The 21574-nt window shown below is 36.9% G+C and overlaps 2 protein-coding genes and 1 pseudogene across 2 annotated transcripts in view; all 3 read left to right on the forward strand.

Annotated features, from left to right (window-relative positions):
• The first annotated feature begins 3911 nt into the window (after nt 1–3911).
• Nucleotides 3912–4801, forward strand: LOC131796509 (adenosine receptor A3-like; annotated as a pseudogene).
• A 10244-nt stretch (nt 4802–15045) lies between these two features.
• Nucleotides 15046–16785, forward strand: LOC131796508 (beta-1,3-galactosyltransferase 1-like). The gene has a single exon (XM_066164202.1). It carries the CDS (start codon nt 15119–15121, stop codon nt 15854–15856), a length of 738 nt encoding a protein of 245 aa, XP_066020299.1. The 5' UTR covers nt 15046–15118; the 3' UTR covers nt 15857–16785.
• A 1826-nt stretch (nt 16786–18611) lies between these two features.
• The window catches only part of LOC131796495 (nuclear pore membrane glycoprotein 210-like), a 28605-nt gene continuing 25642 nt past the window's right edge, over nt 18612–21574 (forward strand). The window contains exons 1-5 of the mRNA XM_059114086.2: nt 18612–18807; nt 18920–18984; nt 19721–19807; nt 20749–20880; nt 21388–21481. Coding sequence (XP_058970069.2) covers nt 18632–18807; nt 18920–18984; nt 19721–19807; nt 20749–20880; nt 21388–21481 — 554 coding nt within the window. The 5' untranslated portion in view covers nt 18612–18631. The remainder of the gene's footprint in view (nt 18808–18919; nt 18985–19720; nt 19808–20748; nt 20881–21387; nt 21482–21574) is intronic.

Raw genomic sequence — 21574 nt, forward strand, 5'->3', positions numbered from 1 at the left:
AAGCCAGGTGATTTACTTTTACCTTTGCTCTAGTCCAATTTCCATTTCCAACCCCTTACGTTACAACAGACGCCAAAAATGTCCGGAAAATGCAAGTTAGCTGCAAGAGACCTTTGCAAAGGATTTTTATTTCCGTAGAATGAGATTGAATTGATCAAAGATGTGAGCAATGACCAAAGACACTCACAAATATATCCCTCACAATTTCTTTTTTTTTTTTGCCGAAAGCTACGGTTGCTTCTGCCAAATTAATCAACTATTTAAAGAAGGTTAAAATATGTCCCAACTGCCAAGTAATAAAAGTCCTAGTCTTTGTTTCTAGTTATTCATTGGTCAGTTCTACTCTGTTGTACCTGCTGTATGACTTGAATTCTGAGAATTTCACTCGGTGGAGCAAGGGAGAAAACTGATGAATTTTGAACAAATGATCCGCCCTGAGACCAAACGATAAACTTCCTGCAACTTTCATGACATAACGAACTTACCCAACTCATTGAATAGTAACGAAAATGACACAGAGTGAGTATATATATTACAGCAAATTTGTGATCTAAATACGCGTCATTTATACCTGCCCTTTGTTTTTACTTGTGTTGTAAGTGAAAAAAGTATGACCTCAGTTTTGTGGGAATCTTTAAAAGTTCAACAAAACTTTTTTGCAATCAATAGTACATATAACTCACTCCAACCACTGACGTCATGAGCTTAAGCATTTCAATAACGCAGATGATGATACATACCGGTTGATGAAAACAAATCTCTGATTTACCTACGTAAGCGTCATTTATGCCCGCCCTTTGCTGCTGCTTATCTTATAAATGATGTAACTATGACCTCCGTTATGTGGATACCTTTAGAAAGATCAACAAAAATATATTATAAAATTATAAAATTTATTAATATTAATTAATTAATTAATTAATTATTATTAAATAAAATTAATTTATTAATATTAAAATATGTTATAAAATTATAAGATGTAATTATGACCTCCGTTATGTGGATACCTTTAGAAAGATCAACAAAACTTGCTCGCAAAAGCGTAAGCTGATCAATATCAAATAAGACTCGCTTCAATCGCTGAATTTGTGGTGCGTTAGCGATGCACAAGCGCCGGGAAATTTCTACCGATACGTTACAATTAAAAATGACTCATTGCGGCTTCCTTTTAAAGGATAGTGGGCTCCTTGCAAATAAATCGCAATATCACTTCGATATTTTGACACTTACGTCAATAATTTCCGCCTTGTGCCACTTGTTCAATTTCCTTTATTGTATTATTTAAATATTTGAAGTTTCAGATGATGCATTAGGAGGAACTAGACGGAAAAACCACTCAAGCGACGCAACTATTATGTAACTGTGATTTAAGCAAGGTAAACTTGCTTTGCCGAACAGAAGCTAGTCGATTGAACTACTGTTGCTGCCAAAGTTGTTCAGTCGCAGCCAGGCAAGTTAAGTCTCTATAATCGTTTAAAGTTGTTTTCTGTTGCGTCTACTTTGGCTTTCTCTCTTAACAAAACTATGTCAATGATATGTAGACAAAATTATGCTGATGATAATGTCCCGAAGAAAAATTTCATATCGACTTGTTTCAGATCATGACACATGTTTTAAAATATTTATTCTTTTGCAAAGGTTTTCCTCAAGTGTTTCCTCCAAGTTAGTACCGTGATCAAGTGAAGCACAAATAAACGGGCGAGAACTTAATGGCAGGGAACGTCTTCAACAGCACTGGGACGAACACGAGCAAGGAGAACGTATTTCCAGTATCACAGTGCATTCCGTGGCTTGTCGTGTTCATCATTGAATATCTGGCTATTATCATCCTTAATTTGATCACGATTATTGTACTGATAAAGAACCACAAGCTACAGCGCCGGAGTACATATCTAATTATCCATCTGGCGATCGTTGATCTCTTGGTAGGAGCAGTGTCTGGCCCTGAGAAGATAAAATGGATGGGGAGTTTTTGTAATCTGTGGAGTATCGGTTGGAAAAATCCCGTATTATCTTTGGTGTTCTCCTTTGTCTTCCCTCTTGCTTCGCTGGTAAATCTGACTGCAATTTCGCTTGAGCGGGCACATGCAACATTTTGTCCATTCAAGCATCGTTTTATGAAGAAATGGGTTTATGCAGTTATAATTATTTTAACTTGGTTGATTGTAACCGCCTGGATAGGAATAATAATGATGAGTAATGATTTCCTTATCCACTTTATGATGTTTTCGTCTTTTTTCATCTTAATGTCTGTAACCATTGTTTCGTACGTTTCTATTTTTGTCAAAGTCCGCTTTCATCGTCAACTGCGTCACAGTAACACAGCGAGGGAAAGAAAATTGACAAGCACTTTATTCATTGTGACAATAGGATCTGCAATTACTTGATTTCCACTGATAATATATCTAGTTGTGTTTCATCCCCATTCAGCTTACAATATTACCAGGCGGTCATTATTTCACATTGAAAGAGCAGCAGCGGTTTTATTTATGGCTAACTCTGTTATAAACCCTATAATCTACGCCATGAGGATGCCAGAGTTAAGGCAAGGTATAATGCAAATCATCTTCCGCCGGAATCCAATCCGTCTGAATCTGGCTGATATACCATTACGTTAGCTCTTGCTCAATTACCATTTTCAACCCCTTACGAACAGAGTAAGCAATTTAACTGCGAGTGACCATCACAAATGATTTCCATAGAAGCACTGAGATCTAATTGATCCTAGTCAGCGATTTCAAGTCAGAAAGGTGTGAAAATTGGCAAAAGTCTTCTATAGATATATTTTTTCCAGCTTCTTTACTCTGCTTTTTTTTTTTTTTTTGTAAAAGCTATTGCAAATTAGTCACTTATGTAGAGACAATTAGAGTATTTTCCAATTAACAAAAGTCCTATGGATAATATGTTTATTAATCTTGCCAGATCGCAAGTTAGGCATTCTAGCGAATAGAATAAGAGCTGCGACTTCCAATGAGCAAAAATACTTATTGGTTGATCTTTGTTTGTTAAAAATGCAAAAATTTAACAGCACTAAATTTAATTTAATGGAGTTTTTTTCTTTTTTCTTCGTATGGCAGCGGTTCCTCCTGGAAACTAAACGTGGGCCAGGTGCCTAGTACAGACCATAGATAAAGAAGCCCTATCGTTTCATTGTTTATGCGTTCGCCTTTTTTGCTTATCTGGGATAGTTAGTTGAATGTAAATAGACTATGATATGTAAGTCAGCGTTGTGCAGCCAACGTTGAGTCAAATTATGACATTGTGGTAATAAAGGGACCATGCCATGAAGTGTTGAAATGAACAAACCACAGAGACACGAGAAAATTTGTTACGGCCTCGAATGAAAACAATATTTAATAAAAATTTTCGACGGATCTTAGTCTGAAACTGAAAAACTGAACGAAATAAGGTTGAACCCCACATCAAGTTTGCACTCTGCCCAGTCCTCTTCCATCAAAAAGAGTACACCTCATGGAAGACAACAAGTGCACCTCCACCTCTACCATTTCGCTTCCAAGACTTTCAACCCGTTTCCACACGACAGATTAAGTTCCTTCTCTGATTGAATCACATTTTCAGCTCGATCGACATGCAAATTGACCACGAACCCAGAAGGATAGCTTTTCGCAAATTTCTTTCTGTTATAATCTAGACGCGATTGATTTAGCTAGGTAAACTCTCTATATTGAACGAGTCGTTTTGTAACTGGATTGACAGTGTTTTGTCCCTAAAATTCGCAGCCAACGAATAGAGCCAGTTCCAATCTTTCGCTGACTCAAGAAAAAGAACTTCAACATCATTTTGCCAAAACCCACTTAGTAACCTGGTTATTGCGGTTAGTTTCCAATCCTTCTCGATCGACTTAAACATTCACGAGGTACTTGGCTCAACCTGATATAGCTTTAAGTTTCATGATTATTTTTATTCTCATTTTACTCCGGAGATATAAATATCTCATCATTGAATGTCTGGCCATAGTCATTTTTAATGCTGTTAGTGCTTGTGTACTCGTGAAGATGCGCCAGCAGCAGCGCAGGGGTACGTGCTTGATCATCCACCTGGCGATAGTCGATCTTTCAGTGGGAGCAGTGGCAGGTCACGTGTTCATCCAAGGATTAGGAGCTTCCTGCAATCTGTGGGAGAACGTATTATGGTCTGAGAAGTACTCTTGGGTGAATTATTTAATATTAACATTAAGGCAGTTGTTCCTTTATTTGTCGGTTATAAATCTGGCGTTTATTTCATCAGAGAGAGCATATGCAACCTTTTTCCCATTCAAGTACCGTGGCGTTAAAAAATGGGTCTATGGAGTTATAATTATTGTAACTTGGTTCATGTCTTTGACTCTCGCGCTGGTGGGAGACCATATCCACAGAAAAGGCAGCTACGTTGAGTTTTTGTCGTTTCGTCTTTTTTTTTTGGTCCTCTCCTTTTACTAATTTCTGTTCCTTACATCTCAATTTTTGTGAAAGTCCGTTTCGGTCACCTTCTGCCAAATCACAGTGAAGCAGCTGCGAGGGAACGAAAATTAACGAGTACGTTATTTATGGTGACTCTCGCATCCATGCTTGCGTGGCTTCCAATGGTAATTGAACGAAACATAAACGCTAATTATCCCCATTTAGTTAACAGGATGTTTTCCGGTCACATTTTCAGGGCAGTGCTGCCGCTGTGCCTTGGCAACTCACTGGTGAATCCCATAATATACGCCATGCGGCTGCCAGAATTAAGACAGGACATGATAAAAATCATATTTCGTCACACATCAAACAGATCAAACCAGGGTGATGCTCCTCTTTAAGATTCTCAGACTGTAAGAATTAATGAGTATCTAGCTCCTCGTTCAGTACCGACCAGACGATGTTGATAATCGAACAAAATTACCAGCACAAAGGTGTCTTGATCAAACTTCAAATCTTCAAGCGGTTTTCAGCGAAATTTTGAAATTGAAAGGGAGAATCAGTTGTCATTCCCTGGTTTTAAGAATTAAAATAATTTACAAGGAGGAGATAGGTTAGTTTGTATGTGTTATGTATCCGATACACTGTGCTCGTTGTGTAGACGACACTTGAATATTAAAACGTATTTTAATAATACGAAAGATAATTTCCCTCTCATCTGGGTTTCTGCTGTACCCCTGAATTTTAAACGATTCAGCAAACAAAATAATGGAAATAAAATATTTCGCTGTGCCTTTAACGATTCTTGAATTTTTAAATTTGTAGATGCGTGGCGCAGAAACCACATAACGTCTATATCTGCCTGCAAAGCAAATTAGCCCGAGTCGCAGGCGTATTTTCCGCCGAGGGAGAGCTCGATATTATCATCAGGTACTGCAATTGAAGCTGCCACGTTATGTTTTAGATTTTGTTTCTACACGTGCAAGTGTTTTTTTTTTTTTGGTATTTTTTTTTCCTCCATTTCAACAGATTGGAGTCTGATGAATAATTACAAGTAAGATAAGAGGATGGAGAAGGGCATAATATAGCAAGCTAGTTAGATGCCTTTTACCTTAAATTACATTTTTTCATACAATAAAAAGAAGCGATACAATAAGATTTAAGATATGAGATACAAATATAAGAGAGGGAATAGGAATCACATCTTAAACAACAAATATTTAAGTAAACATGGTTAGGGGAAGACATTAATCAGTACTGGGAAAGGTAATGTGCTCTTTTAAAAAGTTTTTTTAGTGGGCTTCTCCCGTATAGATATAGCAATATCATTCCAATAGTAACACCCTGTAATTGTTGGAAATAATTTCCTTATATTTATTCTGAAGGGGCAAGGGTTTAGGTGTTGCAAAGATGTACTTCTAGTGGCATAATCATGGATCTCAGATACAAAAAAAATGCAAAATTAGAAGATTTTTTGTCTGCAATATGATCATAGAATAGTTGACACGTACTCAATTTAATTATGTCAGGAAGCTTAATTAGGCCCGAAGGCCTACATAATAGGGAGTAACATGGTCACGAATTGGTACATTGTTGATGATTCTTATAGCTTTGCTTTGTAGCTTTGCCAACTGAGACTTCGTAATTATTACCCCACAATATGCAGCCGTATGTTAAATAAGGATGTACAAGTGCATAGTATACACTTACAAGAGATTGAACTGTTACATGTCGGTTCAGTTTTGCGATTATGGTTAAACTTTTGCTAATTTTACTGCTAGTATAATCAATATGATCATGCCACGACAGAAAGGAATCGATAACTCATCCTAAGTATTTAACAGTGTGAGACTGTTCAAGGTATTGATTGGCTAATTTAAGGGGGGATATAAATTGTAATTATTTCTCTGTCGTGGTTGGAAAACCAGGTATTTTGTCTCACTTAAATTCAGGGTTATCTTATTTGAGCATAGCCATTCATAGACTGGTGGTAGTTCGGAATTTATTCGCTGGATCAATACATCTAAATCACTACCAACTGCTGTTAAAGATGTGTCATCTGCAAAAAGTCTTACAGTAAAGTAATAAGTAGCTCTGACCATATCGTTGATATAAACTATAAAGAGGAATGGCCCTGATATTGACCCTTGTAGTACTCCTGATTTCAATAAGTAGAAATTAGACTCGACACCATTAACGAACACCATTGGTTGTATCCTGGTGTACCGGTTAACCAAAATATGTCCTGGTGTGCCGGTTAACGAAACTTGCGTGACATCGGTCAATCGAATGATAGCGTGAATGCTTTGATAATAAAATGCAATAAAATGCCGTCATTGGTTCATTGTTGGGTTATTGGGTTATTTGAGTTGTTTGGATCTTTTGGATCAGTTGGGTCATTCGGGCCAGTTGGGTCATTTGGGTCAGTTGGGTCAGTTGGGTCAGTTGGGCCAGCTGTGGCGGGAAATCGACGATTAAAAATTCACCTGGTTTATAGATAACAGATGACCCAACTGGCCCAAGTGACTCAACTGGCCCAAGTGACCCAACTTGGATGAATTAGTTAAGTTTGTATCACATTGTATTAATATGCTCTAATAGTGTCTGGGAATGAGTCGCTCTTAGAGGCTAAAACTATCAAAATTGTGATGTAAGATTTAGCTCTTACCGACTTGAGAGCAATCAAGACTTTATATTCTTTGACCCAGACATATACAGGGTGAGGAAGCAAGAGACACGGAACAATTTATTTCAGAAATGAACTCTTCCAGCGGGTTTTAAGCAATCTTTAAACATTGACTCATACATGTAACCAAAGATTACTCAACGGAACTATTCCGTTTCACTGTAGAATAGAAACTGTCACACTGCTACAGGGGTCAAATAATTTCTAGGCTTTCAGTTTTACTATTACCTATTAAAAAAGAGTCCTCATCATTATGCTCAGTAATCGGCTGACTAAAACCCCGCTTTTGATGTAAAAAGATGTTGGTGAAAGTATTAATGTTGTTACATATTGTCAGTTTAGAATTCATAAACTCATATAAATTCAATTCAAGTCAATTCAGTTGATACTGTTAAAGCAGCACAAGCGGAAATTAAACGTAAGGAAAACAAGCAGTGAGTAAATATGGAACACACTGAAACCTAATTCTGTCTGAACAGTCGATCCGTAAAATCATCCGTTAGTAAATTCACAGAACACAAAATCCACCAGATCTGCTATCGTGAAAGAAGAGCGTCTTTCTCTTGCTCCTCTTGAAGTACGCACTGACCAAGTTGGTCTAAACAGCAACAACAGAGGTTAGGCCGGCAGACAACACTCCAGTGGCAGTGCTTTCGCCACAGAACCGATTTTAAGAGCGTAAACAACAGAGAGTCAAAGCATGACCTCGAGCGTTGGCTAAAAAGTCCGGACTACCGCAGCAAACCGTAAACATCACATAAGAGTGTGACAGGCATCGGGCCTTTCTGCTTTGAAAATTCTAAACCAAAATAACGTAAAGGAAAAATGAATGAGAAGAGGGAGAGGCTCGTCAATTGGAAATCAAACTCGCTAATTGAAATTCCGCCTCTAAGAGATTAAGAAAACATATTAAAAGAAGGAACGCGTAGAGTGACTTTTAAACAACAGGAATGAGTTCAATGGCGCGCGTAAAGATTGTCACGTTTTGTTGGAATTAGACGAGGAGAAGAATACATCGTATCAATGGTTCGATGTCCAGGACTGTCAATTCTTCGAATGTAGAATTAGAGTGCAAGAAACGTAAATTTTTTGAAGGAAAAGTTCGCTATTTCAAGATATTAATAAAGGTGTAGGGAACTTTACACGCCACCGACTTTATTTGCATACGCAGTTACATCGGGTTTAGTAAGGACTTTATTTATAGAGGGGGACACGTAACAGCTGAAAAGCTGACAAACCTGTGGCCCTCTAACTAGATTATACAGCATTACAAAATAATACTAATAAATAGATAAATATACAAATAATTACAAAATTCTATGATAGAAATAGCAGGATATATTAAAAATATTCAGAAAGATAAAATTAATTTATAAAAAATTAAAATTAGATAATGTGCTATTGCTTAATATTGTTTCAAAGTTGTCCAGGTTTCTATATGAGCTTATAAAATACTTTTTCACAGCTGTTTTGAATAGTTTTATACTAGGCTTATTTTTGATATTATGGGGAAGGCTGTTCCATAACTTAACTGCGTCAACACTGAATGCCTTGCCACCATCGTTATTTCTTAGGTATTTGGGACACACTAAATTTAAATTGCCATGTCTAGTAGACCTATTGTGTACAGAACTGTTCGTCTTGAGCAAGTCTCTGATGTAAATCGGAACATCGCCTTTAAGGCTCTTAAAAATCATTGTACACTTATTTAGTTTGATTTCATCAAAAAAAGGCAACCAGCCTAGTTTACTAAAGTTTATAACACTTCTAGAATAAGAGTCAACTCCAAGAATTACTCGGGCAGCCCTTTTCTGTAACCTTAGGAGACAGTGGAGTTCTTTAGCGTCGCAGATATTCCAAACCATGCTCCCATACATAAGGACGGGTTTAATCAAGGCGTTATAGTATAAGAGTCTTTCTTTTATTGGAAGGTATCTCTTTATCTTCTTCAATAAACCAATACGCTGAGAAAGCTTGGCCTTTAGACTAGAAATGTGGTCGCTAAATGTAAGATCTTGATCGAGTGTTACACCAAGCAATTTATAAGAAGTTACTTGTTCTATTTCGGCCCCATCAAGGGTCATTGACAGGTGATTGCCATCCGCTAATGATGAATGTAGCCTCTTTCCGGTGATAAGTAATGCATTGGTTTTAACGGCGTTTAGGACCATCCCATTTTCGCTAGACCATTTACTTAATTTATCCATGTATTCTTGAAGACGTCGTTCCAATTCCAAAGGTGCATTATCGATATTAGCGCTGGCTTTAAATGTGGTGTCATCCGCGTAAGCATGAATAGTTGAGTCCGATCCAACAGCTTCGGGAAGATCATTGACGAAAATTAAAAACAGTAGAGGTCCTAATATGCTACCTTGAGGAACTCCATTGGTTAGCGTAAGTTGTGACGAAGTCGAGTTATTTACAGTAACACACTGTTTGCGATTGAGTAGATAGCTCTGCAATAGCTTTACAACATTATCTGGAAATCTATATGATCTTAACTTTACCAGGAGAATGTCATGATTGATCAAGTCGAATGCCTTGCTATAGTCCACAAAAACTAAGCCGCTGACGTTGTTCTTATCAAGGTCAAGAAGGACTTGGTCCAGAAGAAACAACAAAGCAGTATCCGTGGAGTGGTTTTTACGGAACCCTGATTGGAAGCGGTATAAAAGTGAATTTTCTGTTAAGTAGGTGTTCACAGCATTGAAGATGTGTCTTTCAAAGACTTTAGAAAGAATAGGCAAAATGCTAATAGGACGATAGTTTTGAATATCTTGCTTGTTTCCTTGATTCTTGAAAAGAGGTTTAACCTTTGCTATTTTCCATTGTGAGGGAAATGTACAAGTTTCAATACAGTGATTTATAATTTTAGCTATGGAACATGATATTTCAGGAGCTGCAATCCTTAGAACTCTGGCACCAAGCCCATCGATTCCCGTGGCTTTGTGTGTAGGTATACTTAGAAGATAATCGTTAACCTCACTAGGAGTTATTTGCGGAATAAGATTTTCAATTTGACTGTTAGATTTGTCTGGTGGACCAGGAAGAGCATCATAATGAAGTACAGGTGTCGACTTTATGAGACGTTTATATACATCAACGAAGAAGCGGTTAAAGCGTTCAGCGATTGAATGGTCATCCTTTATCAAGTTGTTGTTTTCGTCAGCAATAGGGACGGAGTCGTCGTTATTCTTTGTATCTTTAGATAGGTCTTTAATTAAAGACCAAAGTTTCTTTGGACATTTTTGATTTTTACTGAACTGAGTTTTAAAGTACTGTTCCTTCGCATTTCTTAGTTTCCTCGTCACTTTGTTTTTAACCAGTTTAAAAGCAGACCAATCTTGCTTATTTTGTGTTCTCCTGGCCCTCTTTAGAAGATTATCGCGTTTATTTATTTCGTTGTATAGATCATTAGTGAACCATTTTGGCTGATTGATTTTCTTCACACTCTTGGACTTTAAAGGTGCGTGATTATCAAGAATGTCATTAAAGATTTTGTACCAAGATTCAACAATGTCATCGGCATCTCGAAAAACAAAGGAGATATCCCAAGGGGCTTCTCTTAGGTCTCGCAGAAAGCACTCTTTGTTGATTTTGTCGATATTTCTGTATTTGATTTTGGAATGTTGTTTACGTTGTGCATCCATGGTTTTGTAGCACCTCAAGATGGTGACCGGAAGGTGATCGGAAAGTCCAGATTTACCTATGGATACTTCTCTAATTCTAGCAGGATGACTAGAATAAATATGGTCTAAGCACGCATCAGAGGCAGGTCTTGTTACCCCATTTACCATCTGCGTTAATCCAAGACTGTTCAGTGCCTTTGCGAGACAATGTTTTGAATAACAGTTGAAATCAATATAATCCAAATTAAAGTCTCCCAGAATAATCAATTCATTGTTTTGGAGATGGGCATTTTCAATATTTTTACCCAAGCTCTCATTATAATCTTTGTTGGCTGAAGGTGGACGGTAAACACCAGATATCAAAATCGGTCTCTTTGATTTATGAGGACAAATTTGAAGCCAGAGAGTTTCAAGATCATCCAGTTCCAAATCTCTTCGACGTAAAGCCATAACTTTCTCATTTACATACGCAAATATGCCGCCACCTTTCTTCCCGATTCGATCTTTTCTGTGTAATGTGTAGCCGGGTATCATGTAATAGCTGTCTGGAATTTTACTTGATCCGAACGTCTCAGTGAGAATTAAGACGTCGAGTTTAGCAGCACTGTTGTTGTTCGAGGTGAGCATTAGCGATAGTTCTTCCAATTTGGTGTCAGTCAGTCGTTGGATGTTCCAGTGGCAGACTGATAAACCTCTGAAGCCTGCAGGTGGTTGAAGATTATTAGGCCCTGGATTGACGGCAATATCGCCAGATAGAAGAATGCACAGACAAAATTGGCCAAGCTTGATGAACCGCAACAACGCGTGAAGCTTCAAATTCAATTCGCAAGGTGTGCATTTCGAAGGCTTTGACTTACAGTTGAACGTAGGTGGAGCAGATATTTCCTTCCCAATGAAGAGTGTAACTGTAGAGCGATCGAATTCAGGTGTAATTGAAGTAAATTGGCCAAGTAAAACGCTGAAAATAGTCAATAGAAGCACGACTGCAAAAATATGTCTGCACGCCATGACTAATTTATGCACTGAATTCCAACGGAATTGCCGTAATACAATGATCAGAATTCATGGAAAAAGAGTTTTGACGGTTTTAGCTTTTGTGATGGCAATTTTTTTATCTTTCCAGCTAGGTCTTATATGGAGTACTCGTTCCTCGTTTTTTGACATTGTTCGTGAACAACTAGATGTCGAAAGCCGGCTTATACTATTTTGCGAAACGAAACGAAACGAAACGAAACGAAATCGGGTCAGATGAAATAAAACAAAAGGAATAATGCAGATATATTTTCAAATAAGGTAAAGATAACTTTCACAAGGATTTTGGAGTAATCGTTCATTAATAAGAAGGATTTTTATTCATTTCGCAAAATAGTAATTTTAGGAGAGTTACTATTTTGCGAAATGGACTATTTTCACTCTGCGGTGACAACGTGACCTCTTTCATGTCGCGAAAATACATTTAAACATTACAAATTAGTATATAACCGAACATTTTGGCCTCCTCTTATTTCTTAAACCGTATTAAAATATATTTCGCGAAATAGTAATTTTAGGAGAGTTGCTATTTTGCGAAATGGACCATTTTCACCCCTGCGATGACAACGTGACCTCTTTCATGTCACAAAAATACATTTAAACATTACAAATTAGTATATCACCGAACATTTTGGCCTCCTCTTATTTCTTAAACCGTATTAAAATGTATTTCGCAAAATAGTAATTTTAGGAGAGTTACTATTTTGCGAAATGGACAATTTTCACCTTGCGGTAACAACGTGACCTCTTTCATGTCATAAAAATTCATTTAAACATTACAAATTAGTATATCACCGTACATTTTGGCCTCCTGTTATTTCTTAAACCGTATTAAAATGTATTTCGCAAAATAGTAATTTTAGGAGAGTTACTATTTTGCGAAATGGACTATTTTCACCCCTGCGGTGACAACGTGACCTCTTTCATATCACAAAAATACATTTAAACATTACAGATTAGTATATCACCGTACATTTTGGCCTCCTCTTATTTCCTAAACCGTATTAAAATGTATTTCGCAAAATAGTAATTTTAGGAGAGTTACTATTTTGCGAAATGGACCATTTTCACTCTGCGGTGACAACGTGACCTCTTTCATGTCGCGAAAATACATTTAAACATTACAAATTAGTATATAACCGAACATTTTGGCCTCCTCTTATTTCTTAAACCGTATTAAAATATATTTCGCAAAATAGTAATTTTAGGAGAGTTACTATTTTGCGAAATGGAGCATTTTCACCCCTGCGATGACAACGTGACCTCTTTCATGTCACAAAAATACATTTAAACATTACAAATTAGTATATCACCGAACATTTTGGCCTCCTCTTATTTCTTAAACCGTATTAAAATGTATTTCGCAAAATAGTAATTTTAGGAGAGTTACTATTTTGCGAAATGGACAATTTTCACCCTGCGGTAACAACGTGACCTCTTTCATGTCATAAAAATTCATTTAAACATTACAAATTAGTATATAACCGAACATTTTGGCCTCCTCTTATTTCTTAAACCGTATTAAAATATATTTCGCAAAATAGTAATTTTAGGAGAGTTACTATTTTGCGAAATGGAGCATTTTCACCCCTGCGATGACAACGTGACCTCTTTCATGTCACAAAAATACATTTAAACATTACAAATTAGTATATCACCGAACATTTTGGCCTCCTCTTATTTCTTAAACCGTATTAAAATGTATTTCGCAAAATAGTAATTTTAGGAGAGTTACTATTTTGCGAAATGGACAATTTTCACCTTGCGGTAACAACGTGACCTCTTTCATGTCATAAAAATTCATTTAAACAAACAAAAGCACGTGGAACTTGCGCAAATGCGAAACACGATCTCTTGCTCGTAAGGAAGAGGTGTGCGACGGGGGTGTAATCAGAAGCGCGTACGCGTAACTTTTCCATGTATATTATTTTTATTAAAAATTTTGAAGCAAAGGAACTGTATTACTTGCGATTATAAAACTGCTGGACGACTATTTCGGCATGGATATGCTTCTGTTCTCTATACGAGACGGAGAGTCTAAACATGTTTAGACGCCACTGGAAAACTGTCATGTTGGTGCAAGATGTTCGGTGATATACTAATTTGTAATGTTTAAATGTATTTTTGTGACATGAAAGAGGTCACGTTGTCACCGCAGGGGTGAAATAGTCCATTTCGCAAAATAGTAACTCTCCTAAAATTACTATTTTGCGAAATATATTTTAATACGGTTTAAGAAATGAGAGAAGGCCAAAATGTTCGGTGATATACTAATTTGTAATGTTTAGATGTATTTTCGTGACGTGAAAGAGGTCACGTTGTCACCGCAGGGTGAAAATTGTCCATTTCGCAAAATAGTAACTCTCCTAAAATTACTATTTTGCGAAATACATTTTAATACGGTTTAAGAAATAAGAGGAGGCCAAAATGTTCGGTGATATACCTATTTGTAATGTTTAAATGTATTTTTGTGACATGAAAGAGGTCACGTTGTCACCGCAGGGGTGAAAATAGTCCATTTCGCAAAATAGTAACTCTCCTAAAATTACTATTTTGCGAAATACATTTTAATACGGTTTAAGAAATAACAGGAGGCCAAAATGTTCGGTGATATACTAATCTGTAATGTTTAAATGAATTTTTATGACATGAAAGAGGTCACGTTGTTACCGCAGGGTGAAAATTGTCCATTTCGCAAAATAGTAACTCTCCTAAAATTACTATTTTGCGAAATACATTTTAATACGGTTTAAGAAATAAGAGGAGGCCAAAATGTTCGGTGATATACTAATTTGTAATGTTTAAATGTATTTTTGTGACATGAAAGAGGTCACGTTGTCATCGCAGGGGTGAAAATGCTCCATTTCGCAAAATAGTAACTCTCCTAAAATTACTATTTTGCGAAATATATTTTAATACGGTTTAAGAAATAAGAGGAGGCCAAAATGTTCGGTTATATACTAATTTGTAATGTTTAAATGTATTTTCGCGACATGAAAGAGGTCACGTTGTCACCGCAGAGTGAAAATAGTCCATTTCGCAAAATAGTAACTCTCCTAAAATTACTATTTTGCGAAATGAATAAAAATCCTTCTTATTAATGAACGATTACTCCAAAATCCTTGTGAAAGTTATCTTTACCTTATTTGAAAATATATCTGCATTATTCCTTTTGTTTTATTTCATCTGACCCGATTTCGTTTCGTTTCGTTTCGTTTCGTTTCGTTTCGTTTCGTTTCGTTTCGCAAAATAGTATAAGCCTCGAAAGCCATGTGCAGCGGTTTCAATTTCGAGAACTGAAAATTAATCGCACGACAACTTCTACTTCGCAAGTTAATTACAAATCATTTCTTATAACCAGGAGATCTTGTATGCAACATTACGATCTTCTTATGATTATCTCCTCCGCTCCAAGTAATTTCGAAAGAAGGAATAACATTCGTAAGACATGGGCATTCGAAAGATCCGCAAAACCAAGATGGACGTCAGTTTTTCTGGTCGCTCAAACACGGAATGAAGCAGTTTCGAACGTGTTGCTCGACGAAGATGAAGCACTTAAGGACCTTGTGCGAGCTAGCTATTACGACCACTACTGGAATCAAACCCGAAAGATACAAATGGGCTTCGAGTGGGCAGTAACGTATTGTAATTTTTCGTTTCTTTTGAAATTGGATGACGACGTTTTCGTGCACGTTCCAAGAGTTCTCTCCTTCTTAAGCGCACCCACCACGCCGAAGAAGATGTTTTATGCTGGCTGTCATTATGCAAACATGGGCCCTCATAGGAAAGGCAAATGGATGGTAACTTACGAGGAATACAACAAGACAAGATATCCAGACTTTTGCCCCGGTTTTGGATACATTTTATCTCACGATGTTGTACGTGCATTTGTTGACACTTTCTCTTCTTTACCGTTCTTCAGACTGGACGATGTTTACGTTGGCATGCTGGCGAGTAAGAACGGAATAAGTGTCACAAACAATGTGGGTTTTGAACTATGGCATCCGCCTCAATATGTATGTGTTCCAATAAAGAATACTTTAGTCAGGCATGATGTAGGGGAAGAGTGCCAACTGGAAATGTTTAACTTAACCATTTTTCCTCGGTAGTTCAAGGGCGTAGTCAGTACATACGTATATTTAGATAAATTCTTCAGTGAGTGATGTTTCTCTGTTCAATATCCGTTGTACATTTGAGTGCAGCTATTTAAAGCTATTTTTTGTTTTGAATGTGCGTTGCTCGAAGAGTCAGAATCAGGGCACTGGATACTACAACATTTACCGACAATCAGGTTGAGTGTCAGGGCAAGTTGTATATCTGTCACTATTTGCAGTAGATATCAAGAAACGATTATCACAGTTTATTATTTTATCAAACTTTGCCTATTGTTATGGTTTAAAATTTTTAAGACAATGTTGTCTGGCCTTAGGGATTTTTCCGTCTGGTTTCGCGAAATTATACTCGAGTCAAATCGGATTCAGTCGGCAAATTGTCACTGATGACATTTTTTCCCAACGATAACCTACTTTGGAAATCAAAGACAAACCAACAGGGGGTGGGTCAGTAAATTTCAAGAGTACGCCAACTGCTTTGACTAAACTTTTGTCATACCGTGCGCGCATGTTTCGGCCTTACTCAGCCTAACTGTATTTCACTTTTATTTTAGTCGTCGTCAAGTAAAATAATTAATACTTAGAATACAGCTTGTTGTATTATATCCGTGTAAGTTTATGATTTAGCTCATGTTTTAGCAAGCAAGCGGCGGTGAGAAGCTAGAAGCGATGAGAACGGGCGGTTGCTATGCATTATCTCAGTTTAATATGCCTTATGCGTTATGTTTCTTCAAAAATGACTTCTGTTTAAATTTACTTCGTGTATGGCTTAATAATTATTTAACCAATTGCACCTAGATCTACGTTGATCGGCAAGAAGACTATTTTGTCTTTTGCACCTTTTCACGTTTAAATGATTTAATGATTTGATAATCACTAATTGTTCCACTGCTAACATAAGAAAAGAAAAGAAAATAAAAAAATAGAATGAAGACACCGCACGATGTCGAGAGTGCGTGAAAAGGCGGGTTTACTTAGACTATTGTCAGGCCTCGCGTTTTTGTTTTTTGGTCTATTGAAGCAAGTAAACATGACTGTTGAAGGCAAAACAAAAGGTGCGAATTTTGCGGTTTCGCACCTTTTTCCGTTTCAGTGATTTTATTCACCGGTTAGCCAAAAATTCTCAAACAAAAATCTTCATCGTCGCATTGGGTGAGTGAAAATAAAATAGTCTCCGACTTTTTTTCTCTTCAAAGACCGCGCAGCCCTGTCCACGTCCCAATAGCTTTTGCGGCTGACGTTAAATTTCACGGTGTTCTTTACAGGGTTAACTTCAAGGCGACTTTGGGCAACTTCGAGTCTTAGAAGCTGAAGTTCCTGGCGAAGCTGGAAAACTTCAGGTCTTCTCTCTGCCAATTCCGCCGCCTGGCCATAAATAATCTTAACATCTTCCATTTTTTCAGCTCGTAGGTGCTCATTCTCAGCGCGCAAATGGCGAATACGCTGTTCCTATGCCTCAAGGAGTGGCAAGGAGATGGCAGACTGCTCTACCTCAAAATGCCTCGGTCCGCGTCTGTAGAGGACGTTTGGCGCCTTCTCTATCTTAAACTCGGAAAACATTTTCAAGAAAACTTTTTTTTCGACGATCTCTTCTAATGACACGAGCGAAATGATTGTTGTCAGGTGACAATAGCGAAATGATCGTTGTCAAGTGCACGCGGTTTATTACCATATACTCCATTAGCATGACAACAAGAAAACAATGGTGTCGACTGAGCGCGAATTTCAAAGACGCTCAGCCGCACTCAAAACATGTTAACTTTTGACGATTAAGAGACAAAGACGAGAAAACAATACACAACTGACCACGAAAGCGTTGCATCTTTATCTTTAATCTTTAACCCTTTCGCTCCTACAAGTGACCAAGACAGAATTTCTCCTTACAATATCAAAACAATATCAAGCAGGTAGGTGATGAGAATAGAGAAGAATATCAATTATGGGATTATTAGTTGATCCAATACCAAATTCTCTGAACTAACATCATAAGAATTGTACGGCATATAGTAAGGAGAACTCCTAATTAGATCTTGGGAGTGAGAGGGTTAACTAACCCTCTCTCTCTGTTCCAAATACTTAAAAGCTGAAAAATCTAAAGAAAACGGTGGCTCTTTGAGATAAAAAATAACTAACCCTAGGAATTTGAAAAAGAGGGTGAATATGTGCTTTTTCAGTGTCAGGAAGGAAAAGATCACCGTTAAAAATTCAAAACGATCACGTCGGCTGAGCTGCGCATGACAGTACAAAAGTTTGTTGAAACCCAATTAGTTTACATTCAATGGCGCAGAATATTCGCATACACCAATGATCGCTCCTTAATTCAAATTCTTCCTCTGCAACACCTTTTCATCTTCTTTTTTAATTGCATATGAGATTAAATATTTCTCTTCTTTGGCCTGTACGACACGTTTTTTTTGCAAAGTGAGCTTAATTCGTCATAAATGTAAACAAGGAAAAAGTCATTTGTTGTTGTCTTTAAATAATTATCAAAAATACGCCCGAATCTAGAAGGTCACAACCTTGTTTACATATTTTCATCGAAACACAAGTTTCTTCCAATGAGACCGCGTGTAGCAACTCAGTTACTCAATGAAGTAATTGCCTTGCAGAAAAAAAAACACCATTTGCAACGCCCAACTTGAAGAAAATCCTCCCCTCGACCGCTTCCCTCCTCGAGAAGCATTGTTTGGTACCCAAGGTGTTTCCATGCACGACGTTCACAGTTGGAGACCGCTGACTCCCATGTTGCAAGTGTTCTCTTCCACATTTAAGATGGCGTCTATGGGTGTATTTCTTGTCATTTCTCTTCTTCTAGGATTTGCACTCGTAAATGGTGAACACTTGCAAAATACGCTCAACCTCCCGCCACGGGTGCTGCTTCCGTATGTCGCTAGTGGATCCGTTCATACCAATTTTTCCTTCAAAGTTCTGCATGGATGCTTCGTATGGTGAGTTAGTTTCACTTAGATAAACTTAAGAGTTCCCGCCAATTTGACAGATTTTCACCTAATCCGAAATAAGTCATTTTGTTTTACTCGATGTTGATGTGTTGTTTCTGAGGACTTCGAGTAGACCCGAGGTTGCTTCAACTCATCCCGTGTACAACAATGGAGACGAAGAATCAGGTACGTTAAAAATTACTCGAAGAATCTAGAACCTCCTCGCACGTGCGTTTATCTTTTCGCTCACCGGCCTCAAGGAAATAATGGTCAGTTGAATGCATGGGTCTCAAGTCTGAATTATTTGAATTGTGCCGACCATAATTTTACAACGTCTATATTTTCTCTACTTTTGTGGGCAAAAAAATAAACTCTAGTCAGTTAGGGAGGGATGTATTGGAACGGGTGAGGAGGCAACGATCCGTGTGAGCGGCGAGATTGCATAAATACATACAGGACACAAAGCGAAATATTTCCCCAATGTATACCACTGAAAAAACAACTCTACTGAAATTTAATGAAATAAGAAGTTATAACTTTCTGTTCAAAGTCTAATAGATTTCTTCCATGCGAGAACTTATCACAAAATTTAAACCACATTAAGTAATTTTTTGTTTGTTGCTGTTATTTGCCGTGATAAATTACACTAATGGAAGAGAAAAAAGTACACCTCTATTTATAAAAATATATTTTTTTTAAGTAAACATGTTTGCAAAATACAACATTCAATAAATATGACATTAAAACTTAATTAACTATTTAGACATGACATCTATGTAAACAATTAGAAGCTTTCGTGCCATGCAATTCTAAGAAAATTTTGTAAAGGACTTCAGAATAGTTCTTTTTCTGAGCAGTTTAGAAATTGAACCTTTACATTCATCTGCAATGTTGATTTTGGAAATGTTGATATACTTATTAGGGAGAAAATGTTCAAAGGAAGCCATTTTAACAGCCCAAGCGAGAGTTCCAAAAATGCAAATGACAGAAATATTTGGAGAAGATGAAGGTGATTTGTATGGTCAAGTAAATTTGGCTTTTTAATTAAGTCTTCCTTGTAACTTAACCCTTTAACTTCAAGATTTGATTGTTAATTGACCCTCCTCTTGCTGTTACAAATATCCATGGAAATTATAGTTATGAGAATTTGGTATTTGATTAAGATGATATCTTCTACCTGCTAAATTTGAGTATTCACATTAACTGTTTGCTGAATGATGTATGGATATTGTAGGGAGAAGATACATGTTAATCATGTTTGGGAGTTGATCATGAGTCTGGAGAATTTGTTCTCAGATCCTGGTAGTAAAAGGCTTTTGACAACATCTTATATTTGTATATCAATGAATATTATAAAATAATTCAAATGTTATGCACGCTCTGATTGTCCATAAAACCATTTTACATGAGTGTATGTAAACATGGTTTTTGTTCCTCTTTCATTAGTTATTTTATAAAAGAAATGTAAGATGGTTTCCGTGTTTACATAGCCTGATGTAAACACTTGGGAGGTTGGGAGAACACGAGATAAGCTGGAAGCCACTCCGCTCTGCGTCATGGTTTCCTACACTTATCTCGTGTTCTCCCAACCTCCCGCATGTTTACATCAGGCTATGTAAACACGGAAACCATTTTACATTTCTTCAGTGTTTGACAAGAGGACTAAGTCATTAATGCTTATTAGTTACACTCACTACATGCCTAAAAAGTGCTTCATTTTTACTGGTGGACCTCTCCAGCAGTTAAGCCTTTCAGATGCAGCCAACAAAAATGGGTATCATATGTCCAAACTGAAAGGGCAGATATAAGGATGTAAATATTACTAAATGGGTTTGGTGACTTAAACTGTGGAGCTGGCACAAATTTTTATTTCACTAAATATACTTAACTGTAAATAAAAATCACTGTCAATCATTCAGTACTTTTTTTTTTTTTATTCATCCTTGTCAGTTACTGGTGTGGTTTTGCGAAGCGATGTTTATGTACATGACATTGCGAAGATTGAAATTGTTACTACCACTCGCAAACTTTTGCTTGGGGAAGCACCAGCAGTTTGTCATATCCAGGCCTTTGACAAGGAAGGTATGAAACGTTGACCATTATTATGATATAAAACCACTGTAGTTTTATGTTTTAAGTTGCTGCCATTTTAGTAGCCCCTTGTTATGAGTGCAAAGAAATTTTGGCATGTAGATTTTGAATTAATTTTGCCTAAGTTGCAGCCTGTCTTTCAAGGTCTTGTGTATCCCAGCAAGCTATAGTATTTTCACTTTTAGTCAAAGCTGAATAAACATTTGCTTAAACTTTTACTGATATTCCACTATTTTTTCCTTCTCGTGAATAGGCTAAGCATATAGGCAAGAGATGCAGTTCAGAGTACAGTGAATAATGTAATTTGGCACAAAGTGTTTTGGGCTATTTTTTTTCTTTTTGGTAAAAAGTACCAATATTTCATTTCTGGTGACAGTTTTTTAATTTTTGCTTGTCAGAGGGTAACTTTGAAAAATGTTGAGCTTGGAGCTCTGTCATGGATTATTTGTGTTGCTGTGAACTTCACAGTGATAATTATTTTAAAATGTTTTATTCCAGGAAATATGTTTTCCACTCTGGGTGGTCTTGAATTTGAATGGGAACTGAAGACAGTTGAGGGGGTTGGTTCAGTTAATGCAAAATCTGTGTTAAGGTAAGACTGGATTTATTCCATTTTTTATTTTGTAATTTTAGATTATTTTGACATGATTATTTGTAGTTCTGTGCATTTAATTGAAGTTTTGCA

Source organism: Pocillopora verrucosa, chromosome 3 (genome assembly GCF_036669915.1).
Source record: "Pocillopora verrucosa isolate sample1 chromosome 3, ASM3666991v2, whole genome shotgun sequence".
NCBI classification, from domain to species: domain Eukaryota; kingdom Metazoa; phylum Cnidaria; class Anthozoa; order Scleractinia; family Pocilloporidae; genus Pocillopora; species Pocillopora verrucosa.